At 47.8% G+C, this 26,681-nt stretch overlaps 2 protein-coding genes across 5 annotated transcripts in view; one reads left to right on the forward strand and one right to left on the reverse strand.

The window, feature by feature from the left end:
• LOC122711257 overlaps positions 1–26,681 on the forward strand; it is a 74,685-nt gene that overhangs the window by 21,811 nt on the left and 26,193 nt on the right. The window contains exons 1-2 of one of the 4 annotated variants that reach the window (XM_043929833.1): positions 21,059–21,553; positions 23,320–23,515. The exons of 2 other annotated variants lie outside the window; for them this stretch is intronic. In XM_043929833.1, coding sequence (XP_043785768.1) covers positions 23,467–23,515 — 49 coding nt within the window. In that variant the 5' untranslated portion in view covers positions 21,059–21,553; positions 23,320–23,466. Of the gene's footprint in view, positions 1–21,058; positions 21,554–23,319; positions 23,516–26,681 lie in introns of those variants that run through there. One more of the 4 variants, XM_043929831.1, reaches the window with a different exon arrangement.
• Positions 4,653–7,225, reverse strand: LOC122711256 (opsin, blue-sensitive). Its single transcript, XM_043929829.1, has 8 exons — positions 6,809–7,225; positions 6,399–6,590; positions 5,993–6,208; positions 5,790–5,920; positions 5,540–5,712; positions 5,258–5,415; positions 5,084–5,179; positions 4,653–5,009 (listed from the first exon to the last, which is right to left on the reverse strand). Exons 1-8 carry the CDS (start codon positions 6,865–6,867, stop codon positions 4,901–4,903), a joined length of 1,134 nt encoding a protein of 377 aa, XP_043785764.1. The 5' UTR covers positions 6,868–7,225; the 3' UTR covers positions 4,653–4,900.

Consider the following 26,681-nt stretch of genomic DNA (forward strand, 5'->3'; position numbering starts at 1 on the left):
GTTAAAAAAAAAAAAAAATGGCAAGTATCGACTGAAACGGGGAAACATCTCTCGCCCCTTTTTTCCGCCTCTTCGCGAAAAGACCCTCGCGAGAAAACCCTCGACATCGTGAAAAAGATACGATTGAAAATTTTCGTTCGGAGTACCATTTCGACGGGGAAGAAATATTTGTTTATTAATTGTGGAATATTCGAAAGGGAGACAGAGTCCAACTTTTGATTTTCCTCGTGGGCGTGAATTTTCTTTCTACTCGAAAGTACGAAGTTTGTGTCGCTCATCTCGATCGAAATGGAACGTCACTCGCAATTACGATGGAGTAAAAATCGTGAGGCGAATAATCAAGTATTTATTTTTCCCGTGCATCAACTGCCGAGAGGGATCCTTGAATCATCGGTAGGAACGGAAAAAGGAATGCCTGGCTAGATAAGAGGAAAGGAGGGGAAACTCGTTTAACGAGCGTGCCAGCGAGCTGATACACGGAATACATCTGCAACGAGATGCAAATTACTGGACTTTACGGAAGTATTGTTACGGACGTGAGACAGCATGCGCTTCAAATAATAATAAATCGAGCGATACTAGCCGTGCCGTTTAATAGCGGATAGCGCCGATAATTCGATCGAAGATTCCAGACCTTTCTAAAGCGTGTAAGAGAAGAAAGGACGAGAAAAAGGTGTGCTCGAAAGACGACGCGTAGCATCGTCGATGATGGATCGAAATCCACGCGGAAACGGATTCGTTCATTTCGAGTCTGGGAGAGGGAAATGCTCGTCCAACGGTTGCCGAGAATCGCGTGGTCGGGCGAAAAATGAGGGAATCTCGAGACTCGTCGGCTACTTCCGACCGGTTTAGCGCATTTCGGAAACTGTGCGGCGTAGACGGGACGCGGCACGACCTTCTCTCGCGGCAACCCCGTCCACCCCTCTCTCGCCCCCCTCGGCTCCCACCGGTCCCTATGGCAACGCACTTAAGCTCGCTTTAGTATTTCACCTCGGTGGGAGAGAGAGTTGGCAGCTTTCTCTCCGCGCCTCCCCCTCCAACCTTTCTCCAACCCCTCGACGACGGCCAACTATTGTCCACGCCGCATCACACTCGGCCAACTTGCTCTTTCCACTTTAATCAGCCTCTCTTTCTCCACCGTCCTTCCGATTTAACTCGTTCACCTGTTTTCCCTCCTCGCTCGCTCCTCCCTCTTGCGAAAGGCTTTAACCGGAGTATCTCTAATCGTCGCGAAACGGAACTCTCACCCTCTCACCCTCTCTCTCTCTCTCTCTTTTATCGAATTCGCTCCTAAAACTGATCCTGATCCGTTTATGCCCTCCAATCGAGTTTTCCGCGCCGTTTCTTCGTAATTTGTAAATAAACGCGCGCGCCTTCGTCTTACGTCCCTCGATGACACACTTTTACGTTAATACTCTTAACCGCTTTCTTTTTTCCCTTCCATCCCTTCAACTTTTTTTCTCCCGCCGTCGGCCTAATTCCCTACGATCAGACGAGCTTTCCTCCCCCGCCTTCTTTACGCGGCTTCCTTCTAAATTTCACTTCTCCCATTATTCCTCCCCACCAACGTTCAACGTTTTTTTTTTGAATTTTAGCTCGATTAAGCGAAAAAAACGAGAGAATCGCACGCATCTCGGAAGAAAGAGAATCGATATAGAGGGACGTTGCGTTCCTCGTTTTGTTTCACGGACGTCGACGAATTGGAAACGGGGATGAAAGTAACGTATATTAGAGATTTTGCGGGATCGGAGATAAATGGTTTCGCCGTGCCGATAAGATGGGGCCGGTTGGGTAAGCAAATTCGGAACGGAAGTTTTATAACTGAATTCTATTTGACGTTTCGAGTGAAATACGGGATTCGAATAAGGGGGAGGGAAAGTCGCGATTCGTTTCGAAAAGACGAGCTGATCATATTCCCGGTGAATAATAGTCGTGGCAACGCGATCGTCTGTCTAAAGATCCCACTTTTTTCCCCTCTCCCCCCCCTTTCCCCTCTTCGTCCAATCGCGCGCTCGTCGTCCGCGATCGCGAATATTTTCCGATAGGGATCGATACGCGAGAAAAAAGGGGGGAGGGGGAGGGAAGGTAACGAAACAGTTGTAACGGCCGATAAGGATAAAATTTATCGCTCTTGTTAATATACATCTTGCGCTACGATGAACAAGAAAAAGACTTATGTATAGCCTGCCTTAATGAGCACTTTGGAGTTTATTACCTCGTGCTTTAACCGGTATTAAGACAGCTTTAAAAAGAACGATCTTGTAAAACGAAGCGTCTAACCGCTATAAAACACCTGTCTGTCCTCCCGTTAATACCTGAACTGTCTGTAACACGGATAATTCTCAAACGTGTGCCCCCTCCCCCCGTCCTTTCCGTAACGTCCGTCTCCTTTTCGTAACGAAACGGGTCAAAGGAAACGAACAAGGTGTTTTTTTTTTTCTTTTTTTTTTTTTTTTTCTTTTTTTTCGAAGAATTCGAAGAGTAGACGCAGAAACTCGAGCTAAACGCGTATTCGCAACATTCGATATTAGATATTAGATATCGAACGTTCCCCGTGATGCGGGGAGGGAAACTGAGGGGGTCAGAATGAGATGCTACGACAATAAATATATCCCACCACGTCGGCAGCCATAAATCCCGCGTAATTGAATTTTCAACATCCATAACTGGTCGTCACCGGTGCGACCTCAGGAAATAGGATGGGATGTATCTTAAACCGAGCGGCCGGGATCCGTTCCCTTCCACTCCCGGAACGGCGCAATCCCTTCCAAGACCTGTTCGATTAAAACGCCGCCTTATTCCTCCTTCTCTTTTTTTCCCCCGACTTCAACGATTCTTCCATGTTCGCAGACTGGAACAATTTTTAATTCGCTCCCCCAAACCGATTCCTTCCCCTCCCTCTCTTTTTCTTCTTCTTCCAGTTTATATCTATCTCCCTCTTGCTCCACCCCCTCCGTGCGATCCATTTTTTTTTTTTTCCTTCCTCCTCCTCTTCGATTCTGTGAAAACGAAGGATTCCTTTGACGAGAACATCTAATCAAGGATTTCTTAGAAGCCTCCTCCTTCTTTTCCTCCCATTGCCGAATCGAACTCTCCTTTTTCTTCTCTCTCCGTTCGTTTTCTCTTTTCTCACATCCGCCAACTCTTCTTCCCGTCCTTTATTCTCGTAATCTCTTTCTCGCGTGTTTCTTCATTTTTCCATTCGTGTCGGCAGGGAAAACTTTGTCACGTGTGGGTAAACTCATCGGAGGATAGTGTAAATAGGATGGAATCGATCGAAATCGGGGAGGTTACGCACATTTTGTGAATCGATTTAAATTTGGAATGAAAGGAGAATATTTTTTCTCCGGTCTGTTTCTGATGTCTTAATGTGCCGAATATCCGGAAAATCCGCGAATTCGTCGATTTGTGAGTTAAGCGGCGATAACGCGAGAGATCGGAGGGAACTGTGACGTCAGAGATTACGGATAAGCCCAGCCAACGGCGAGAAACAAATGACGTACTAACTGCATATTAACCGAACTGTCGGGCTATCCGTTGACTCCGCCTACTGACTCCGGGGAGCCACGCGAGTGTACTATCTACTACACGGTAAGAGTACGTACTACACAATTCACAAACGGGATACAAGCGCCGGGACTAAACTTTCGCCGTTGCATTTTACGCCCGCGTAATCGTCTTTCTCGATGAATCTTCGTACGATAAAGACTATTATTCGAACGTTGCTTCATCGATATCTTCTCGCGCCTCTCAATTTCCTCTCGTTCGTTTGGCCAATTGTACGAGGAAGCGCGAATACCGATCTTTCATTTTTCGAAATCGTTATAGATGTATATATATGTATATATATATATCGTCTCGTGTATTTAGAAATCGAGCCATACTCTTAAATAATGCGAATAATATTTGCGAATCTGAGTAATAAAATAATTTCTCTCTCGTAAAATATTACCTTCCTGATGATAATCTTAAGAACGAACATTCTAAAAGAGTTAAGGGGATCGAGATAACGAGAATGTAACAAGATCCTCTCAATTTTCTCGTAACAAGCGCCGGTGAGAAGTATTTTTTTTTTTCCCCCTCTTTTCTCTATAAAAGCGCTAAAAGATAAAAAGAAACGAAAGTTTACATGTCGCGGAGAGATAGCTTTGTAATTAAAAAACAAAAATTTATCGTTTTTTATTCGACGAGCATTCGCAAAATAAAAATCTCGTAATAAATGGATTATATTTCTCTATTTTCTGATATTGATAGATCTGAAAAATCGTTCGATGCTTTTATCGCAGCATTAGTTATTCGCTTTAACACGCTGTGTCGCGCGTGTCACTTTCTGCGCCGTATTCTGCGCAGATTATTGCGCACCCTTTTGTGCGCATTTTGAGTTCAATTAATGTCAACGTGGCATTCGGAATGAGAGGTTACGTTTCGAAAGAGAATTAATTTTCGTGTCGTATATACGTGTTGTGAAAGTGAAATCGTTCAAAAAACGGAAAAATAATACGAACGTGTATACGTGTAGTGGTAGTAGTGGTAGTAATATCACAGGGAAAAGGAATAAAAAGGGAATAAATATGATGCGCGTAACGAAAAACGCGGGAGTCTACCGGAGTGCACGCAACATGGGGAAAGAAAGGTAAAAAATAAACGAAACGTTTTGCTCTTTAATAATGCTTTAATAATAAGAGTACAATCGTTATTATCCATGCGCAGATCGCTACGATTGTATTTTTATACAATTTCATATTCATAATTACATAAAATTTTAAATTTTACATATTTATTGATATAAGAGTTAAAATCAAAATACGGAAAATCAAAGTTGCACTTCTTTAATGTGCGACCTCGATCAAATACCGAAAAAACAATCTATATAAGCGCATCAAAGTTTAGGACGTTCGATTTATTCGTCTGTTTTGGTTTTCTCAGTTTGGGTAGATGTAGCATCAGAAGTCGATTCCGGCTCGTGAATGCCCATCCATTTGCATCGTTTTTGTAATTCTTGTCGATACCTGTACAGCGACAAAGAGAGACATGATCGTTTCGTTTCTGTCTCGCGTCGAGGATATCGCGACGAATTAGTTACCTCGGATGATTGATCGCGTAAATCCATGGATCGATACAAGATACTGTTTTGGCGAATACAGCAGGTAACATTGTAGATACAGGCGTTAAGAGTTCCCTGGAGCGAAAACACATTCATCGTTACTTACCATCCGCGCGAAAAAACTTACGATTTTCAAGTAAACGCGATAATTACCGATTGCCATATACCCCTATCAAAGCAACCGTTGCGTACGGTGTCCAAGCTAGAAGGAAAAGGAAAAAGATGGTAAATGCTACTTTTGCGATTCTCACTTCGACGCTTCTCTCCTTGTCTTGATTCGATACTAATGACTTCACGTTCATTTTCTTTGCCTGTAAAGCACGAATAAACGGTTTGTTTTAGAGTAGAAATTTCGTTTTTTTTTTTTTTTTTTATATATATAATAACATTACGTAAGAATAGTTATAATTATGTAAAAATATTGGAAATTCGTACCTGCTCTCGTAGCATTTTTTCGTGATTGCGAATAGAGCTGAGTAATCGAGAATAAAATAATACGATAAAAACGAGAGGAATCACGTAGGACCAAATGAAGATACACGTCACAAAAACTTTCGTATCCTCATCGTCCGTAAGAAAATCGAACGAACAAGTGGTGAGAAAGCCCTCTGGAATGGTTAGAAGGATACATAAGGCAAAAGTACGAGTCGAACGTTTCCGAGAAAAGAGAAGTGGAATTTGTTACCGGTAGTGTATCGGCCCCAAACTTTTAGTAACGGTAAAGCAGTGAACGGTGTCACCCAAAACCACGTGAAAGCGATGATTATCGCGGCTTGTTTCGAGTTGAGTCGTCCATCGATCGGGCAGGAAATGGTTCTGCAAAGAAAGAGAGGATTCGGTATCTCGATTCGTAAATAATAGACGATGACGAAACGGAATAACTGTAACCTGTAACGGTCAAATGCGATGGCAGCATTTGTAATAGCTTGTCCCATGCCAGAAATCGATCCAAACACCGAGTAGACATCGCATCCGACTTCCCAGCCAATCATACGTTCCATAAAACTGTTTATCACTAGCATTGGCATTTCAAAAGCCATTATTATATCGAATATCGCCAGGCTAACTATGAACATGTTCGAAGGGGTCCTCAGTGATTTTGATCTGGAAACAATTCGCATCCCGAATTGAAACGAAGTAGTCGGTAAACACAATCGGTAAATACGATGCGCGCTTATAACGATAGTCGGTACGCGTTCGTTGCACGATCGATCCACGCGGACGCGAGCGTGGATTCCACGGTTTCTCGAGAGAGGGCAGCACGACGACTCGAATTATTAAATTTCAAACTTACGTGCTGAATATCCATATGACGCAACAATTGCCTACGAGAGACATGACTAGCAGCATCGAATAGATGAGCGCGAGTCCGATGTGAAAATGTTTTCCAGGTGCTGGGAATGCTCTCCAATGGGGATGGACAAGATCCGAATACTCCGGCGGTACGTTCCATCCCAAAAATCTTTCTCGCATCGAGGGAACATATCTGGATGATGAATAAATCAACAACGTTTATTTATAACGTTTTAATATACGTATTAACGTTGAACGCTACGCGGATATTAAAACGTTGCGTAGCGTAACGTTTGTCAAAGAAAGGAGATCACTGTTCGTTTCGCGCGAGAAATAGGATATTTATATTGGAAAATTGGGTGAAAAAAAAATTGGAAGAATGGAGATAGAGAGAGATTACGTGTTACACACCCTTCCTCGGCCATGAAAGCCAACGCTTTACCGGCGACGGTCTTATTATGCAATAACATCCCGGCACGGTTCAAAGTCTTTACGATCGGTATGCGAGATCGGTATTAATTCCAAGCGGCACGGATTACGGTAATTCGACGATAGAACGTCGAAGCCGATAGAAGGATATCCTTCCAAGGATTCGAATCGATCGATGACGAACGTTGTTGTTGCAAACACGATGAACAGAAAGGAAGGGAGGGAGGAAGGGAGGAGAGAAGGAAGGAAGGAAGGAAGAGAAAGAGAGAGAGATACGAAGATAGTATGGGGGAAGAGGTAAAAAGTTTGGATAACACCGCACTGTGGAAAAAAAAAAAAGAACAAGATATAACGCGCGATGACAACGACCTGAAGTGAGACGCGGTGATGACAAGTCGTGAATACGTTCCGCAACTCACTTGACTCGGTTTATCGAGATCCTTTCCTTTTATACGTACGACGATTCGTGATCGGGAATGGCGTGCCAGTTGAGAGCTTAATTCGATTTGCGATTTACGAATAGGAGAAACCTTTTGTTTAGCTGAGTCTAGTTGGTCACGCGAACCGATCTCGCACGCTTCTTTTGCGACGATTCTTTAATCTCCGATCAAGGCTGGAAGAAAGGAAGATGGGAAAAATGGCGAGATACGTCGGTGGATACGGATGGGTACGGATACGGGATTCGTCCCATTGTTCGCGTTCGAAAAGTTTGTCGGAGGGTAAATTACCAAGGGTGGAGAGAGAGAGAGAGAGAGAGAGAGTGCGTGTGCGTGCGTATATACGATCGATCGGACGCGTGCTGTCAATCTCGTAATCAAGGGCCCGTTTTGTTATCGGTTTAACCGAATAATGCTCTCTCGAACCGATCGAAAATTCGGAGGAATGGCGACGCACGTCGGTCAGTGTCCTCCTGAAATTTCACGCAGCGTGCGTCGCTGTCGCGTCTCTTCCCTCCTCTTCCTCCTCCTCCTCGTTCTCCTCCTCCTCCTCGTTCTCCTCTTCCTCCTCCTCTTCCTCCTCCTCTCCCCCTGCCGGCCGTGTGCCGACCGCCGACCACCCTACCCACGCCATTCACCATCCGCCGACCATCGGCCGCCGCAAACCATTTTTACGCGCGGTCACCATTTGGCGGCGTGCGAAATTCATCTCGGCAAGTGCAGTCGGTATATCGCGAACTCGAAGCTTTCGAAGCTGGCGCGACCGCACACACTGCCTTGGCGCATTCACCGGATTAAATCATAAAATTGTCCCGGAACGGAGGCGGAATTCCACTGATTTACGAGAATGGCCGGCGTTGGTCCGTTGGCGCGTACACTGGCCGCCGGTATCCGTTGCGTTTCCATCCGCCGCTGGCCAGTTAGCCGGCTGGCTGGTACGTTGCCTCCGTTGCCGCGTATCGGTCGAGGACCACGCTCGGTCCCCGATATAAGCTCGTCCGTGCGAAAAGATACAGTCGCCGCGTTTTCCGCGCGCGGATCCAGAGCGAAAGAAGATGAGCGGGGTGACGCGAGAGAGGATCACCGGGAACGGGATGGGTTGGAAGAGTGCGGTGTCGTGTGCGAGGAGGGAGGGAGACAGGCAGGACGTTTTTCACGATTCAACGGATATATTTACGAGCTTTGTTCGTCCATGTAATTCCCGCGACTTATAAAGCGTTCCTCCCATTGTCAGTGGTGAAAATCCAGCGGGAAAATTGAATGACAAACAATGGGCCCAACCGAGGCCGATTATGGTAACAATGTGAGCGGAGCTACCGTTGACGCCGTTTTCTCCTCTTTCCCCCCTTCCTTCTCTTTCTCTTCCTCCATCTTTCGCCTCATCCTCTCTCGCGTTCGTCATTTCTCATTGATCGCTCTCCTCGTCTCGGCCACCCTCTCGACCATGCATACCCCCCTTTCCACGGGTATAACCACCGTACGCGCCGCTACTTTTCATTTTAAGCCGCGTAGTTCCACAGTTTTGCGTCGTTTCGTCGTTCGGCCCCGTTCAGGCGACGCAAGATTCATCGATCAGAGTTCAATGCCTTCCCTTGTTTCGAAACGGACGAATATTTCTAAACCCGCTCCTCCTGCTCCTCCTCCTCCTCCTTTTGTCTCCTGTAACTCTTCATCTACGATCGAGAACGATCCGTCCCGATTCCACCACCGAGTTTACCGAATTCCCAACTTTTCGTTTCGCTCAATCTCTACCTATCCAGAAGGGTCTCATTTCTTTTTCTCCTTCTTACCATTAACGTTAACGTTTTGCCGCGAAATTTCGATTTCCAAGCCGCCGATACACCGCTCGTTACCCGACATAGATACCTTTTCCTCGATCGATACGTCGCCGCTCCTTTTCGAATCTCTCTCTCTCTCTCTCTCGCGCGAACGAGATGGCGGTGCACCGGAAGGATCGACAGCGGCGAATAAAATTGACGTGGAAACTCGGCTCGAGTGTACGTTCGAGTCGTCGTTTCCCGGCTTTGCTTGCTCCCCCCTCGTCCATCCCTGTCCCTTGGCTGCTAACTCGAAATATTCCGTAAACTGTGGCGATAGTCGGGCCGCTTGGCGGCCCGAACGAAGAACAAAGGGATGCAGATTGGAGAGACGCGGAGGATTAACAAGGATTAACGCTAATTGGGGAGCCGCCACTGGATCGCCCTCCATCTTCGTCGTCGCTAATGGTACCCGTCCTTGCGTCCTCCCCTGCTGTACTCCTCCGTGCTTTCGATGCGCGCTCGTTGGAGAAACTTGCATGCACAGAACGCGCAGATTGACACTCTTTTTCCTATTCAAGAGCCATCACGATTATTCAAATCTCGTCCCACGAGCCGAGTCGTTCGGTTCACCTCGAAACGAGGAGCCTCTCTCTTCCCTTCTCGACCCTCCACCCGAGAATTCTCCTCTCGTTACGGCGAAATCAATTCGGCATCTCCGTTAATCGTCCCCTATCGTCCCCAAGGAATACAGCGTCTCGCGATTCACCGTTAAATCGAGATCCGATTACATTGCCGATGCGGGACGAATTTTTGCACGGTTGAAAGGATATATATTCCCTTCTTCTTTTTCTCCTGATCGTTTCACCGATCGTACGCTACGCGTCGCCACTGTTGCTATTATCACGAAAGAAAGGAAGGAGCAAAGATTCCCATCATCTCGCGTATGTATGTATAAACCGTATTATGCGCGGATACTTGTTCCCTTTCCCGAGTGTACACTCGGATGTTTCCACCTTATCTTCCCCGCCACGGCCTCCCGCTCTTTTGTCCGCGAGCAACGGGGTCGAAACGGAAGGAATCGGTATCGCGAAACACCAGAGGCTAGCCATCGATAACGGTTGAGAAGAGAAGAAAAAAGACGATCATTGGAAACGATGGACGCGATATCAACCGGCTTATCAATCGGACGGTAGAAAAAGTATTTATCGCTTTTAAATTACTCGTTTCTCGATCCGATCGCGAAAGTTTCACGCGTCGACGCGCTACACGTTCAAATTGCAAATAGCTCCGGGTGGATTAAGATCGTCGACTTTGTTTCTCTCTGTATCTCGGATGGTTATTTTCAAGATCGGTGATCTTTTTATCTCCTCTCGTTCGTTGGGAGGATAAAAGGATAGAGATAGAGAGAAGGGGAGAAGTTACGGTTTAACGGGAAACTACGAGGTTCGCGGTGAAAATGCAAAGTCGGATCGATGATTGAGACGGGGATACCGAATATATGTACATACGTCTAGCGGCTGAAATAACCTCTCATTTGTTCCAAGCCTTGACTTCTTCTCCCTCTCTCTCTCTCTCTCTTCTCGACTTTCTTCTCCTTCGCCGGTCCCGTTTCCGTCTCTATTCTCTCCCCCTCTCTCCCCGCCCTCTCTCCTTCAATCCTCAACCCGTTTATTCCGACAAAGAGCACGAGGGCACGGTCTTGGGTAGAATACCGTCGATTTCGCGAAATTCTTCGGAAAAATCTCCATAATTTCAGGAATTGCCTTTTGATGTCGGAGATGAAAGAGGCGGCCGCGACCGAGTGGTCTTCCGAATCGTTCCGCCTATTTCTCTATAAGTTTCGCCCTCCCTTTTCCCTCTTCTTCTCGATTCTTGGATTCGTCGAAATTGCGAACCTCGGGGACGGACGATCGAGCGGCGGGGAAACGTCTCCTCCGCATTCCTCCGGATATCGTTGCGCGAAATTTCCCCAATGTTCGAAATCTTGAGAGAGAGAGAGGGAGAGGGAGAGAAGAAAAGTTATCCCGATCCGGAGAGCATACTACTACTGAAGCTGAAAAATAATCAGGAAAGGTCTAACCAAGGTCTGTAGCTGGAAGCGTAACGAATTCGCGGCGGAGAGGAGAAGAAAGAACGGAGAAGAAACGGCGGTATTGTGGCGGTCGAAACGAGTTGGAGCCTGTGCGTGTGTGTGTGCATCGCGTAAACTTGGGACGGAAAAAGATAACAAAGGGGAATGGCACAATGCGTATCGGAGCTTTCAGAGGCGGACACGCGCGGAAGACTGGAGCGCGGAAGAAGGTGGTGGTATTTCCATTTACGTGCGCGAGCGAACGTGCAAGCGTATCGCGGCCGTAACAAACGAGAGAAGGAGTGTTTGTGAACGCTCGCGAATTGCCGCGCCATCCCGCTCGGCTTAATTTTGCCCTGAGCCCCTTGTAGTTATTCGAGTGCCGCCACAGCAGCCACCGCCACCGTCGCCGCCGCCTCCGCCGCCACTGTCTCGCGTGGGACAGTTGAATCGCTCCCGGGGATTCGCCATCTTTTGTCTTAGCACAATGCCGGCCCAAGCACAAAAGTGACTAAGTGCCCGTAATACTCGCCATTATATGCCTCCTACCGCCACTTTTCTCCGCGTTACGCGCCCCTCCCTCTCTCTCTCTCTCTCTCTCTCTACGTTCTTTCGCCACCGTCCTGCGGAACATCGCCTTGGAACGCGTGTCGCTCGAAACGAATTCGTCCGAGGTCGTGGCCTCTTCCACTACGTGAATCGATCGTCGTCGAAAAAATGGTACGCGAGCAGGGGTTATTCGTCGAATTCCTCCGAGAAACGTGTTCTCGGCCAATTCGAAAAGAAGCGCGACACGTTTAGGAGAGAGTTTGGTTCGGAAAACGATCCGTTTATTATTAGAGCAGTGGCAATCGCTTGCGTACGTATCTGGAACGAAATAAATAATTGGTGGACGACTCGCGGCAATTTGTATCTGGCCACTCGATAAACTTGTCGAACAAATCGACTCGTCTAAGTTTTGAAAAGTCGAGTCGTTTGTAGCTAGGGATTCGAAATCGTTGGGTATCGAGCGCGGGGAGTTTTTTTTTCTTTTTTTTTAAACGACAATTATCGATCTTCTCGATAAATTGCTCGCAATTTTATCGAGTCTAAGCGGCCTCGATGCGACGTACAAAGTGATGTATCACGTTGTTGAACGTCGGCCGGGATAAAATCTCGGGAAAGTTTTCTCGTTGGTAAGTACACGTGATTTCCGCGTCCCGAGAAAAGAAAATACGTTACTTCGTTATCCCCGGCGATCATCTGACGAAACAAAATAATCGATCGATCCGCGTAAGTAAAATTGCAAATTCGAAAGAAGGAAAAACGATCTAAACAAAATTATTCCTTTCTGAAACTCTCGAAACGAAATTCTCGGCTCGTTTTGCCCGCGTTCGATTAACTCGAATTAAAGGGGGGAGGGGGGGGCGATATTCCATCTTATCGGCTGCTCCCCTCCCTTCCTCGATTCTTTTCAAACTCTGCCCGGAGGCATAATTTTTCTTTTCTTTTTCCTCCCCCCCCTCTTCCTCCTCTTCCTCCTCTTCCTCCTCCTTCTCGGCCGGGAGGAAAAGCGTTTAGCTTTTGCGTCACGTCATTCAATTTCCGGAATCGAACTCGAAAGTTATTAGGTGGTACGTGCTCGTCTCAATTAGGCGTTCGTACGATGCGATCCAAAATTGTTTCTTCTCGCGTTATGCGAGGACAAACTTTTATTGGCCGGGTTCCTAGTTACCCGGAGAGAAAAGTTGCTTTCCGTTCGGGATAAGCTTTGGCGGCTGGTAAGCTTCGGTGCGTCGCTTCCCTCGCAAAAACAGTTTTGCTCGTTAACCATTACCGCGAAGCGATTTCAAGGATCGTCTAGCCTTTAATCGGATAATCTGCGCCCGAGCAAGATGACGATCCACCTCTCTCCCTCTCTCTCCCTTCCCCTTTCTTTCCATCTCGTCGCATCAGGAATCGGAGGGAAAAGTTGCAACGCGAGAAAACCTTTTCAACTTTTTATCAAGTTTTACAGCGGTTTTCGCATCTTCCGTTTTTTTCCTTTTTCCTCGATTCTGCTCGTATTCGACAAGCGTGTGTGTGTGTATATATATATGGATTAATTACGTTTAATTTTCTCCTCCCTGGCGAAAAATGAAATTAACGTTGAAGGAGGTTGAAGGGGAGGAGTATGTATTAGATTCGAAAATCGTTCGAATTCATCCTGTCCGAGGCTATCTATCGATTTTATCGTAGGATGCGAGACAGCTTCTGGAAGAGATAAACGAAAGGGGAGGGAGGGAGAGTGGAAACGGAATGGGAGGTAGGGGAAAGAAGAGAGGGAGGGAGGAAAAGTAGGCGGTAAGCGTTCGATTAGAGAGCGTCTGATCAGAGCTATTAATCTTCGATCTGTCCGATACTATGCCATGAATTATGCATCGGCCGGGTAGACGCATTGATTTCTCAGTCAGACAGGAAAATATTATTCGAATAATTCAAAGTAATGAGTCGAGGGTAAGCCTGATTCGAGCGGTTTTTCCAATTCCTTCCCATCGTCGTCCTCGAACACTACGCTTCAATCTTGTCGCTACGCTTTTTAATCTATATTTGGGATAGATGCTCGATCGATAACGAGAGCAACTCGATTTCTTGCTTAGCCGAAATCCTTAAATCGCTTACTTAGAATTTCGAACGCGGAATTTTATATATCGCTCGTTCCATCGATATCGACTTTCGCCACTCGAGATTGTCGATTCGAGGAGGATCGACGCGATATCCCAGATAAAGGAAAAAACAGAGGTTCGCGAGCTCGTTGTAAAACGAATGCCGGATCGAAAGGAGTTGGAAGTAGTATTGGAGATAGTAGACGGTGAGAAGAAGTATTCGCGTATCGCCGATAAATCGAGGCCCGTGGGGGGTTGCCAGGAGATTAACGGGGAAGTTTGCACAGGGGTGTGCACGGGACACCACGAGAACGCTTTTCTCTAATTCGATGGATAAGTTGGCTAGGGCTCGCCGACTCGACTTCCGGTGTAGTTGGACGGATCTTGGTCAGCCAATTCCCGAATCTGTGCGAAACTTGAACGACGATTATTCCCTTTCCTCCATCGCTCACACTTTTCGCACCCGATCCTACTTTTCCAAAACTTCGACCCATCCATCCATCCATAACGCGTGTATAACTTTCCACTTTGCACGCGTGTTCCAACGAAACTCCAAATTCCACTTCCATAAATATTCGTAATCGTAGAATAAAAAGGACGTAATCGGAAATAGCGTGCCGCCTCTTCCGTCACAATAGACGTCTTTGAATGAAGGATCGATTGGGAAGCGATAGTAGCCGGAGGGAGGGCAAGATGGATTATTAAATAATGCAAGATTGACCCGTTAAAGTTAAAGTCGCTACCCGACATTTGCCCTAACGAAATTCTATTCCTGTCGTATCATCGGTATACCGAAATATATATTTATCGAGGTCGAACACCCACCTCCACCGCGATCGAACGCTTCCATTTTCCATTTTTCCCTTCCCTTTTTCTTCCCTTCTTCCTCTTCTTTTTTCGTCTCACGCACGCGAAAATATAATAGTCGTAATTTATGTAAACGGAGGATGGGTTTAAAAAATTAAGCGGGCCGACGTGCATCCCTTTTTACGCGATTCTTTCCGTTTAGTTATCTCTACGACCAACTCCCAGAGAGGTAGTAGCAAGCATGGAACGCGGCATACGAAATGCGACGAAATGCGTGGCGGTAACCGAAACTTGAAAGCATCCTTCGCGACGACATCGACGTCAACCCCGACTTTAGCTTCTTTGTCCACGCGATTAATCCGCGAACGGAACCGAATCTTTCCAACGTTTCACGAGGATTTGTTGGTATCGATACGCTCCAATTCGCTCGAATATATATATATATATATATATCTGCTGCACTTTTCCTTTCGAAAAGGGGAACGGTGGTTACCCGAAAACGCGACTGGCAATACGAGTGCATACATCTGGTTTCTTATCGTAAAGCGGATGTTTCGAGCCCCGTCGTCGTGCTCGTATATATATATATACACGACGCGCAATAAATCTCGTTTCCTTGGGAAAAGGACTGGTTCGTCTCTATGAGAGAAGAGATGGAGGCGGCTCGATACTCTCGTTTCGCTTGTTCCTCGTCCCTCCTTCGTTTTCGGGCATCGAGCTCTCGCGCTTTCCATAATATCGGAGGGAGCGGAGCTCGAGAGCCGACCAGCGCCGGTAATCTCGTATCCGAACTTTCGCGACGAGGGCGCGAAACATAACTCGTTAGAGAGGAGCGAGCGAGCGAGCGAAGCTGGAAGGAGAGGGATACGAAAAGGTTATAGTCGCGCGTAGAGCGAAACTGCGTTGGATGACGATGACGCGTGGTCGTCAGTGACGAGAGAGAAAGTATTTTAGTATTTTAGCTCTAGGAACATTTCAGAGGTAGAAAAAGGGAGAGATAGGAATAAATAATACGCACAAGTATGTGTATATATATATATATATATATATACATATGGGGGGCCACGAAAGTATAAAACGAACGCGTCTAAAGCGAGTTAATTCGAAAGTTTTAATAAACAAGCCGCGAGCTAACCGAGTTGTTTCGGAAGCGAGAGGGAAAAAACAGGGAGGATTGGAAGGACGTGAAATTGGGCGCGGCCAAACGAGTACCGGCGGAAGACTGTGGTATGGGGGATGTCGCGCGTACAAAGGGAAAGGGAACTTGGGATTGCGCGTCCTCGCGGCAAAGGAGAGGGGGGAAGGAAGGAAGGAAGCGCGGCGGTAGTCCGCAAATGATTTGCATAATTGATTAAAGACTCGTGGCGGTCGAGTGTACGTTCCACCGAACGTCGCTGGAAATTGCACCTCGTATAAGTCATTAAGAACAGGCTGGGGGGTTACGAAACGTTCCAGTCGTCTTCCTTCTTAATCGGCTTTAAAACGGATCCCATAAATCTTTCTCCTCTTCGGAAAAGTGATCACCACCGGATTAAACCGACCGGCTACGTACCTCGATAGACCAACCACCACCACCACCGAGTTTCGTTTAATCTCAAGATCGTCTCTCCCTTCCATCCCCTCTTTTTCCCCATCGAATTAGTCGGAATCCAATCGACGACACGTATCCACCTCCCCCTTCCCCTTCTCTGCTTCCACCTTCGTTTTTCTCTTCGTTTCGAAAGAAAGAAAGAAAAGGAGAGATAAAGACGCGCGTTAAATAGATCCCACCATTCTTTTCTCTCAACTTGGGAAAATCTCGACTTCGTCGGATGACGTTGCGTCGGGCCCGAGGCGACGGCTCGACGAAGAGTAACCGCTTAATCTCCTCGTACGCTCCAAACTTTGTCGAGCAATGTTTATTCCCCTCTCCTTGCTCGAGGATGGTAGGGCCGCAAGAAAAAGACTTAACTCGTTCCACATTCTACCCATGGGGTGGATTAATACGAATCTCCATGTTTCTCTCTCTCTCTCTCTCTCTCTCGAAGAAGAAGAAGAAGAAGAAGAAGAAGAAGAAACACTCGTGGCGAGTGGAAATCGCTTTTTTCGCGGAAGAGAATTGAAAGGGCCCTTCTCAGCGAGGATAGCGGAACGATTCGTTGATTCCTCGATATATGATAGAGACAGCACGAGTAGGGCCGTCCTTGCACTTTACTCGTCCTACTTTCTCGCCTATGGACTGGATTAATACGAATCTCGATGTTTCTCTTTCTCTCTCGAAGAAGAAGAAACACTCGTGGCGAGTGGATATTGCTTTTTTCGCGGAAGAGAATTGAAAGGGCCCTTCTCAGCGAGGATAGCGGAACGATTCGTTGATTCCTCGATATATGATATATGATAGAGCAGGGCCGTCCTTGCACTTTACTCGTCCTACTTTCTCGCCTATGGGCTGGATTAATACGAATCTCGATGTTTCTCTCTCTCTCTCTCTCGAAGAAGAAGAAGAAGAAGAAGAAACACTCGTGGCGAGTGGACATCGCGGAAGAGAATTGGAAGGGCCTGGGTTTTTCTCTCAGCGAGGGAACGGTTCGTTGATTCCTCGATACAGAGGGAGCACGAGCAGGAGGGCCGACCTTGCACGTTTACCTAGCCTACCTAGGAGGAGACGATCGAGAACGTGGGACGTGGCAGTGGAGAGAACGGGCTACGTGCGGGAAACGTGCTAGGAAATATGTATGCGCGGGCCTGATACACCGCCGCATACAAGATGTACCGCGATAAAAAGTGCATTTTCGGCCTCCCCCGAGGATCGCCTACCCCGACATTCCGTGAACCTTCGTTTCACCGTTAATTTTTATTCTCTTTTCCCTTTTTCTTCCCTCTCCTTTCTGTCGGCCTTTCTACCTCATTACCATCACCCCCGTACCGATCGATGTCACTGTAACTAGGTAACCCGAAAATCCCGCGATCGTTGGTCCAGTTTGAGAGAAAAGGATGGAAATATTGGCGATATCCCGTAGCTCGGTTTTCGCGTCGCAAGTGGTCGAGAATCGGCCACTTGTTGACAATTCGCACGAAACGATTAGCGCGCCTATAAATTAGCGCCGGCACAGGATGGACCGATTAATCGGGAGAGGGAGGGAGGGAGGGAGGGACAAGTGGAAATCGTGGGCGATAGCGGGCGTGGGCGCTGTAAATCAAGCGGCAAGCAGTAATACAAGAGGAACGTTGCCGAGTACGATTCTAGTCTCGATCCGCCGCGTGCTTCGTGCCTCCCCCTGTTTCTCGCTCGCTGTCATTGTTCCCGAAACGAAGAACGAGGAGTACGAAACTTGTTGATATTCTCGCGTTTCGTGTGTATATACGACCGTGTGTTCGATCGCTTTCGTATTAATCTTATTCATAAACGACGGTGTGTTTGCCGACGAGACTACTGTTGTCGAGGGAACGAAAAATTTCAAACAATAATTCGATCCTATCGTCTACTATTTTCCCAATAAAAAGCGTGTGATCGAGACTAAGAGAGAGACAGAGAGAGAGAGAGAGAGAGAGAGAGAAAAGGAATAAAAAATATATATTTTACCGAAAAATACACGAGGATCGGAGTTATCTTAATTATTTTCTCTTCCCTCTGGTTTCATCCTCGGGAACGAGGACGAGGAGAACGCAGCCAGTTGCCAAGAAAATTACAGGCAGCCTCGATAAATATTAACTCCGTAGCCTGGAAAGGTCGTGAAAGCTACACCCTCGAGTTCGGTCTCTGCTCGTCCCTTCGGTCTCTCCCCCTCCCCCTCGACAGCAGGTTACGTTTCAGACGGTCAGGTTGCTCGAGGTGGTGCAACAGAAGGGCTTGAGAAGACGAAGGGTGCGATAGGAAAGCGGGAAGAGAGGAAGGGAGAAAAGGAGAAAGGTGGAGGGAGGGGAAAGGATGGTCGATACTATCTTCCGCCAGACGCGGAACGTTTCTATTTATTCGGGTTAACTGGCGCGAGCTTCTCCCGCGTACGAATTCCGAGTCGAGGAAAAAGGAATCGTCGATTCGCCAATTAGGAGGGAGGTGTCGATCCATTTAACCAGCAGCAGTTAGTATAGCTCCATACGAGCTGTATAATAGCGGCGTGGAATTCCCGCTCGACAGAAATTGAAATTTATATCGGGCTCGAGTTTACGCATACCGGCCATTGCATCCTCTTTTGTCCCGCCGCGATCCGTTCGCGATCGGGTTTACAAAAGCGTGTTCGTACGTGCGCGTTGAAAGAATCGCGTTACCCGTTGATTATTATTATTATTATTATTATTATCGCGATATTCGCTCAATTTATGTATTTCGATCGATTCGGCGGCGACCAACGAATCGCATAGGGGAATACCCAACGGTTCAACGTCCTCCCGAACCGAATCTCCTCTCAAGAAGTTTTTTACGCGTCCTTAAATCACCCTCCTGTTTTATGTTAATTTTATTTTTAAACGTTGATCGTTTCGTTAGCGGGCAACGCCTCTCGCGTGGAAAAAGATAAACGGGACGATAAATTATTCATTCAGAGATAAGCGCGATTTTAACAAAGAACGATTGCAGTCCGCCTTCCTATCCTAACTCCTCTCTGGTTTTCGTAGGCGAGCAATACCTCGGAGTAATATCTCGATGGATGGACGGGAAGGACGAATTCCAGCGAGAAACAAAACCGAAAAGGAGAGAGAGAGAGAGAGAGAGAGTGGACCACGTCCATATTCGGATGAACCGCCAATAAGAAATACGAATTTGTCCGTCTCTCTCTCTCTCTCTCTTTCTCTCTCTTTCTCCGTCTCTGGACCGGTATTCGAAACGACGTAATTTCCGAAGGTCCATCCTACCGTTCCCGCTCGCAGACTCGATCGTTTATAGTGCGCGCGTGGGTCGATTAATGAACGGATAATCGATTTACGCCAATTTCTAGTAGAAGCTGGCGAGCAAACGGGCAAAGTACAACGTCTTTGATGGCGTAACCGCAAATCGTTGGCTCGGCCATATACGCGGTTTTCAGCGAAAACAATTTCGCTGTCTTCTCAATCCGTTGCAACAAACCGCAGCGGAATTTATCGTCTATATATTCTACGAACTGGGATTTCTACCGCAACTGTTTTCAAAGGAGTACCGCAACCGGTATAAAGGGAACGGAATTTCGACGTGTTTCCATTGCGTTTCTTCGCGTTTGTCCTATCCCCTTCCCTCCTTCACTCCCTGTCGATGAATCTCCCTCCCAGACGAAACGCGATCAACTTTTTCGCGATCGAGGCAGAGAATATACCTATCGATATTCGCGCGATAAACGCATTATCGCGCCGTATCACTCCACTTCTCTCCGCTCGATCCGATGTCTCGATTTTTACGTCCCCGAATCGGACGTAAAAGCGATATCGGGGGGTGAAAAAACGATGGAGAAAAAAGCGGCGCTCTCCCGCTTTGATATCGTCCCCGCTTTGAGGCACGATAGCTATTCTTTCCCTCCTCCATCGTCGTCGTCGTCGTCGGGACTACTCACCGCGCGTAGAACGCGCACACGGTTTTAACAATTACCGTTATCGTTACCGTAACGAACGAAATTGGCTGTTGCGTCAGTTTCAGTTTGCGGAACAAAGTGAAATAAAGTAGCGGAGGAGGAGGAGGAGGAGAAGTACGAAGCCTGGCGGAGAGGCGGGAGAAAACGATTATCCCGTTAAGAGGAGGAAATTTTTATGCCGGCTGGATCTATCTATCGCCGCGCTCTCGTGGTCCCCCGGATCTCTCGGAGCGCGTTTTCCTTCCTCCTCCGAGAGAAAGGAAGAAGGAGATCTCGCTCGGTCAATCGGCCAAAGAGGAAGAGGAACACGAACGGAAACGGAGGATGGAAACTTAATTTCCATCCTTTTTTCCATTTGCCAAGATTTCCCCGCGGCACGCGTTTACAAACGACCGAGCTTATTATCGCCTTTAAACTACTCCCTCCAATTCATTCGTGCGCATTCGGTGCTTGTTCGCACCGAACAACGGAATAATTGTTTCTCCCTTTCGCCTCGCCGCGATTCGATTCCCCAGATTCCCCTCTCTCCTTTCTTCGCTCGATAAAATTTCCGGCGATCGAGGAAAAACGGGATCCCCCGATTATAACTTGGACAACTTTCGATTATTTTCAATTTGTCTAGAGCGGAGATGCTCGATCGGAAATGGGACGCGTTAATCCAAACTCGTGAATACCAATAACAATCGGTGTGAAATTAACTGTTTGCTTCATATCGATCCGTGTATTGGTTACCCCGAGGAGTGGGGTTGGATATTGATAATCACGAGACGCGGCGTCTATTAACGTTCGAAAAGGCAACGCAACGGAGACGTATCTTGAACGTTTTTTTTTTTTTTTTCATTTTCTCCTCAGGGTTCGAAGGGTTGGTTTTATCGATAACGATCGGGAATAATGGATCGTCGGGGGCGAAAAGGCGAGAGTAATCGTGAGCGTGGTCGGGGAGGCACGTTGGTCGGTATCGTAGGTGGAGAGTCGCGTGCATTTCGCACCTGCTCGACTCGCAACGCGCACGCGTGCAGGTATACGTAGACGTAGCGGCGCACAGGCCTCGGCTGGCGCCACGTCGAGCTTTCGTAGTCGGCATCGGCCATCCGCGACGCCAACTTTCCCTCCGAGACGCTCCTCGCGAATCACCGCGCCACGCCGCGTCGTCCGCTCGTGCCTTCTTCCATCCATCCTCCCTTCGCCCTCCATCCCTTTTTTTTTTTTTTTCCGCCAACCCCGACCACGAATCGACGTAACGGCCGTGAAAAGGAATTCGCCAACCATTCTTCCCCCCCACGCCACGGTTTCGAATTTTCGCGGCGGATCTCCTCCTCCTCCTCCTCCTCCTCCTCTTCCTCCGCCACGATCCATGTTTCCCTCTCGCCTCCCTCCGCCCCCCCCCTCTCGACCGATCGATCGATTTCATCGGATCCCGACGCTGGCTCACGAAAGGACAACGAACCGTGTGCACGACTCGATGAACCGGAACTAGTCTTGGCAGGAATAGCCGCTAACGGCGGCGTTGCGGTAAGCCGCTCTTAATCCCGTATCGAAGATCACCTGTTTCTGTTCCTGTGAGAACTCGGGAATTCGATTAAAGCGCGCCTGAGACGGGGCAAAATCTCCACCGATGATCGAGGAATCGCGTGGAAGAGAGAGAGAGAGAGAGAGAGAGAGAGTATAGAAGGAAAATTGGGAGTCGTCGCGGTAGGGGAATCCATCGATCGCGATAAAAGGGAAATCGGGGTGGCGAGGGAAATCGATCGCGTTTCGGTGCAATTATGTCAACAAATAAACGGAACCCCCAGATATTATACCCATCACGCTCCACCCCTTCTTTGAATGGATCCGAAAGGCAATAGTCTCGGTCGAATCAATACGCATTCGCGTCATGCGATTGGAAACGGGAGTGAAGTTGAGGGGAAGGGGGGAGGAGGTGGGGAAGAGAAGAGAGCGAAAGAGAATCGACGAAACATCGGCGTGTGCGTGTGCCCTCTTGGATCGACGCTCTCCCGTTACCACGTGTCACCGCATCGGAAAAACAAAGGATCGAGAGAGAGAGAGAGAGAGAGAGTTGGAAAGCGGTACGTCGGTGTCGTGATCGTTGACGGTAAACATTGGCCAGAACGTTCGAATTTTCGACGAGTCTCCTCTCCGAAATCGTATTTCGTTCTATGATAATGCAATCGATCGATACGATACGTGTATAAAACGTAAATTCCGTTCCGGTTTCGGAGAGAAGTGCAACTCCTGTTTGGAAAAAGAAGAAGAAGAAGAAGAAGAAGAGCACGCGTGCTCGCTCCGCGAAGGACACACGTGCGCGTTCCAGCGCGGTCGAGCGAAGGAAACTCGCCGCTTTGGGCGAGATTGCAACAAGTTGCATTTAAAAGCCGTACCTTCCGTACGCCGGCATACTTTCGTTTTTCTCTTTCCACCTTCCTTTCTCGCTCCACCTTTCCCTCCCTCCCTCCCTCCCTCTCTCTCTCTCTCTCTCTTAACTTCTCGCCTCCTCTCCCATTCAAACGTTTCTTTTCCAAACTTCGTTCTTCGGAACGTTCGTTTCGCCCGATTATGGATTTAATTAATTATCACGACCAACCCCTCTCCGCGGATAAATCCCCGTTCTTCTTCGCCTTGGAGCAATTTCCCCCCATCCTCTCGATACAGTTCCCCTCGAGTAGGTCCGACTCGAGTCCAAGATTTTCCACCACCGTCTACGTACTTTTCGTCTACGTTGCGATCGTGGCCCGTGATTCCGGTGAAAATTAGACGCCCGCCCTCTTAAACCTCCCTGGTTGGGAGGAGCTGTCCCTGTGCCAAACTATCGCCTGCCACGTTATCGGGCCGACGAGATCGGGATGACGCTGCGCTGCTGAAAAATCGCGGAAACTTGGAAATCTCCAAGCGTTTAACGCTCGAGACACTTTTAGAGACCTGTGACTCTAGAGACGCGCTTGTGAAGGGAGAGAGAGAGAGAGAGAGAGAGAGAGAGAGAGAGAGAGAGAGGGTGCGAGAAGAAGACCCTTCGAAGAAGGGTCGACAACTCGACGCGTCACACTCGTTCCGCTAAAATAAACGCGGTATCCGTCCTTCCTTTCATTCCCCCTTGGACAGCTCGTTAGTTGTCGGACGATTCGAGACGCGAGGATTGTTTTCGGGAGGGGTGGAGGGGTTGGTGGCGAAAAACCCGTCTCGATGGCGCGAGTTCGTTTTCGAGAGGTGGTGAATATCGAGGCGAATATAATCGGTTGGATCGGTCGGTGGAGATATACACGCGCCCGTGTTGATCGTAGATCGTGGATCGTGGCCGTCGAGTCCGAAGAAGAAGGTGGAATTGCGAATACGACGACCTGGGAACAGGGAAAATAGGGGAACTCGAATTATACTGGATAGACGAAAGCGGAGGTACGGGATCCACGGTCGTCGACCAACGAACGACGATGGATCTTACGCTGCTCTTCATCCTCGCCGTGCTCCTCGGACAAGAGGGTGAGTCTCTTTCAATCGCAATTTCAATTCTCCACGCTTCGTGAGCCCGATCGAATCGTGCGATTCACCTGATCGGTCGGACGAGAAACAAATATAAATCCTCCCCTTCGATCGAAAATTTCGAGAACTGTTCGTTCTCACGCGTTCGGTCCCTTTCCTGTTCCGTTGAGGGTGGGGGATGACGAGAAGCACCGAAACGCGACTTTTGCTTTTGTCGAGCGGAGAATGCGAGTTTAAAAAAATGACACTTTTTCTAATTACGTTCCGTTTCTTTTGCGTTGTCGCTGCTCTTTCAAGAGGAACCCGTGCACGGACGAACGAGACGACGAATGCATGGGAAGAGAAGAAGCAAAAGAGACAGAGAGAGAGAGAGAGAGAGAGAGAGGAGGAAGGGGAAAAAGGAAAGGGAAGAGGAAGAGGAAGAGGAAAGGGAAAAGAGTGGCGAGTAAGAGGGGTCGAGAGTGGGATGGCTTGGAATTTATGACGTTCCGGTACACGAGCTCCGACGAAGGAGCGAAAAAGAGAAGGGCGGAGGGGAAGGGGGAAAACGAGGAAGTAAAGGGAGGAAGGGTGGTGGTGGTTAGGGAAGGTGGAAAAATAAAAATAGAGATGTATGTATGGTTGTAAAAAATGTATATTGTCTACGCAATGCGAAGAAGAAGATAATAATTAAAACGAGTCCGCTGGATTGCCGGTTAACTCGTATAATTACGATTTAGAGGCAGCGAGAAAAAAAAAAAGAAAGAAAGAAAAAAGAAAGAAAAGGAAAGAAAGAGGAGAGTGGAGGCTCGAATTAAAAGAAGAAAAAATAACGAATATATACGCGAGGATGGGATGGTGGAATATTGGAATATAAAATTTTCATACTGTAAACACAGCGATAAGATGATCCGTGGAAGAGAATGGATTGGCATAAATAAATAAAACGTGCATCGAGCTTTGTACGGAGATATGGGAAACCCCCTCGAGCTTTTGGAAGATAGGGGATGGAAATCGACGAGTTAATTGCAAAGTCGTAGGGAAACTCGGTCACGCGCGTGTGCGTTCATAAATTATCCGTATTATGGCAGAGCAGACGAGCCGATTCTCTCTCTCTCTCTCTCTCTCTCTCTCTCTTTCTCCCTCCCTCTCTCCCTCTCTTTCTCTCGTTTATCGCGATACTTTGGGTTACAACGCGGCGAGACGATTACGCTCGCTTTTATAACGGGATAATATCGACTGTAAATATTTCTTCGTCGCTCGATTCGCGGTCGCGTTCGACAACACGATCCGGTTAAACGAAGCGTTCAGTTCCACGACGAAACTCGCGATTTCTCACTCGTTCGTCGAATTTCTCGAATAATTCTTGGGAGGAGGAGGGAGGGAAAAAAAAAAAAACGCTGTTCGAAAAATATTTGTCGATGATGGAGAGGAAGAGAGGAGAACGGATCGTTTTAAATCGACGTCGATTCGGTTTTCGACGAGCGCCGATCGATGCGTTCCCGAATTGTTACGAATCGAGTGTCGCGCGTGTGACCTATCGATCGTTATGCAGCGCAAAACTGTGAAAAACGATGTTGGATGTTTGCCGTGACGAGACGAGACGAGACTAGACCAGACCAGACGAGACCAGACCAGACGGGATGGGAGCAGGTGACGGGGCAGGAGAACGAAAAAGTGATCGACGCGTGTAATGGAGACAAATTGAAAGGAAGGGAAGTGAGGCAAAGTTTGTGTCCGTGTATTCGGCCGAAAGAGCGAAAGAGTTCCGTTCCATCCATCGATTATTATACGAGAAGAAAGGGATGAATAAATATCCGGTCCAAATCCCGATATCGAATTGGAATGGAAAAACGAGCGTTCTTCCTGTGGACGGTAAACGGTTGAACGGCAGGTTATATCGCTTCTTTGGTCGCGAGTTGTTCCCCCAGAGTCCACCCCCTCTACCCTGATGAAGATAAAACGGGATAATTATAGAGCCTATCGGGGATCGTGGCGCGGCTAAATTTCGTCGAGACACGCGAGATCGTCAAAAGAGGGTTGGCAATAAAGGGAAACCGGGCTTAAGTAAAAACGAGAGGGAGGGAGGGAGGGAGAGAGAGAGAGAGAAGAAAGAAAAAAAAAAAAGAAGAAAAAAAAAGCAGCGAAGAGGGAATAAACTTGGCGCTAGGGAAGTGAAAAAGGGTTGGGGGTGGCGAGAGGAAGGGAATTGCCGAGAACGGGATGTCATTAATTTTTCATACAGACTTGGCACATCTGCGTTCGGTCGGCTGCGCTCTGCAACCCCGCTAATTATTTCTGGCTCATCATTTTTCCTCCTCGTTTCCTCCGCGCTCCGTCTAACTTGCCCTCTTGCGGTTTCTCTTCCACCTTCTCTCGAGTATCGCGCAACGCTCTTCTTCCTTCCTTCCCCTACCTCGATACAAACCGTATTCTCCTTTGATAAATGCATCCGCGGTATCGTCTTCGAGTCTTCTTCCTCCTCCTCCTCCTCCTCCTCCTCGTTCTACTTCTCGACTCATTTTCCATTGAAAATGGAAATGCGCGCTTATTGACGGATCGTTATTTCACAACAGTATCGTAATTGACCATCTTCAACCATGTCTCTTCGAAACGACCCGCTTCCTTCCTTCCTTCCTTCCTCCCTCCCTTCCTTCCTTCCTTCCTCCACGATCCAACTACGATCCACGATCCGGTTACGCATCCGAAAGAACAATCGAAAACGCGGAACGAATAACTGCTTCTAATCGATCCCTCGTTCACCAGTTGTACAGTTTCGTAACCGCGTCTCTTGGACTTGGCACGAACCCGTAATAACGACTCCTCTCCCTTTCCCCTATTATCCTTCGGTATACGCGGAAAGATACTCGAGAGAACGAGATACTCGCGAACCACTTGGAGAATCGAATATCGGGGGCGAGATTTTATTCCTTCTCCCCAGCGATAAAGATTAATCATCACGTGGCAACTGGATTGTCCACACTTGCGTGGATACCACGCTCCACAACGTGAGATACGTTCTTCACGTTGATTATATCTCCTCTCGGCTGGTTAATTAGAACGGTGAGAACGGCGTGTGCGTGTTTTCGTTAACGAAATCCGATGCACGTTTTATATCCTCGATTACTTAGCCGGACACCTAGCCGCTCGTTGCTTCTTCATCCGCTCCGTAATTCAACCCGTTCTT

Source organism: Apis laboriosa, unplaced genomic scaffold (genome assembly GCF_014066325.1).
Source record: "Apis laboriosa isolate Shangri-la unplaced genomic scaffold, ASM1406632v1 scaffold16_cov148, whole genome shotgun sequence".
Lineage (NCBI taxonomy): Eukaryota > Metazoa > Arthropoda > Insecta > Hymenoptera > Apidae > Apis > Apis laboriosa.

What these genes read in the sequence shown, in the direction of transcription:
- LOC122711256 (XM_043929829.1), bottom strand. Translation starts at nt 6,867, where the DNA reads ATGTTATTGCATAATAAGACCGTCGCCGGTAAAGCGTTGGCTTTCATG. An exon ending in ATCGCATTTGACCGTTACAG is followed by an intron (nt 5,921 to 5,992) that starts GTTACAGTTATT and finishes CTTTCTTTGCAG; the next exon opens with AACCATTTCCTGCCCGATCG. An exon ending in TACGCGATCAATCATCCGAG is followed by an intron (nt 5,010 to 5,083) that starts GTAACTAATTCG and finishes GTCGCTGTACAG; the next exon opens with GTATCGACAAGAATTACAAA.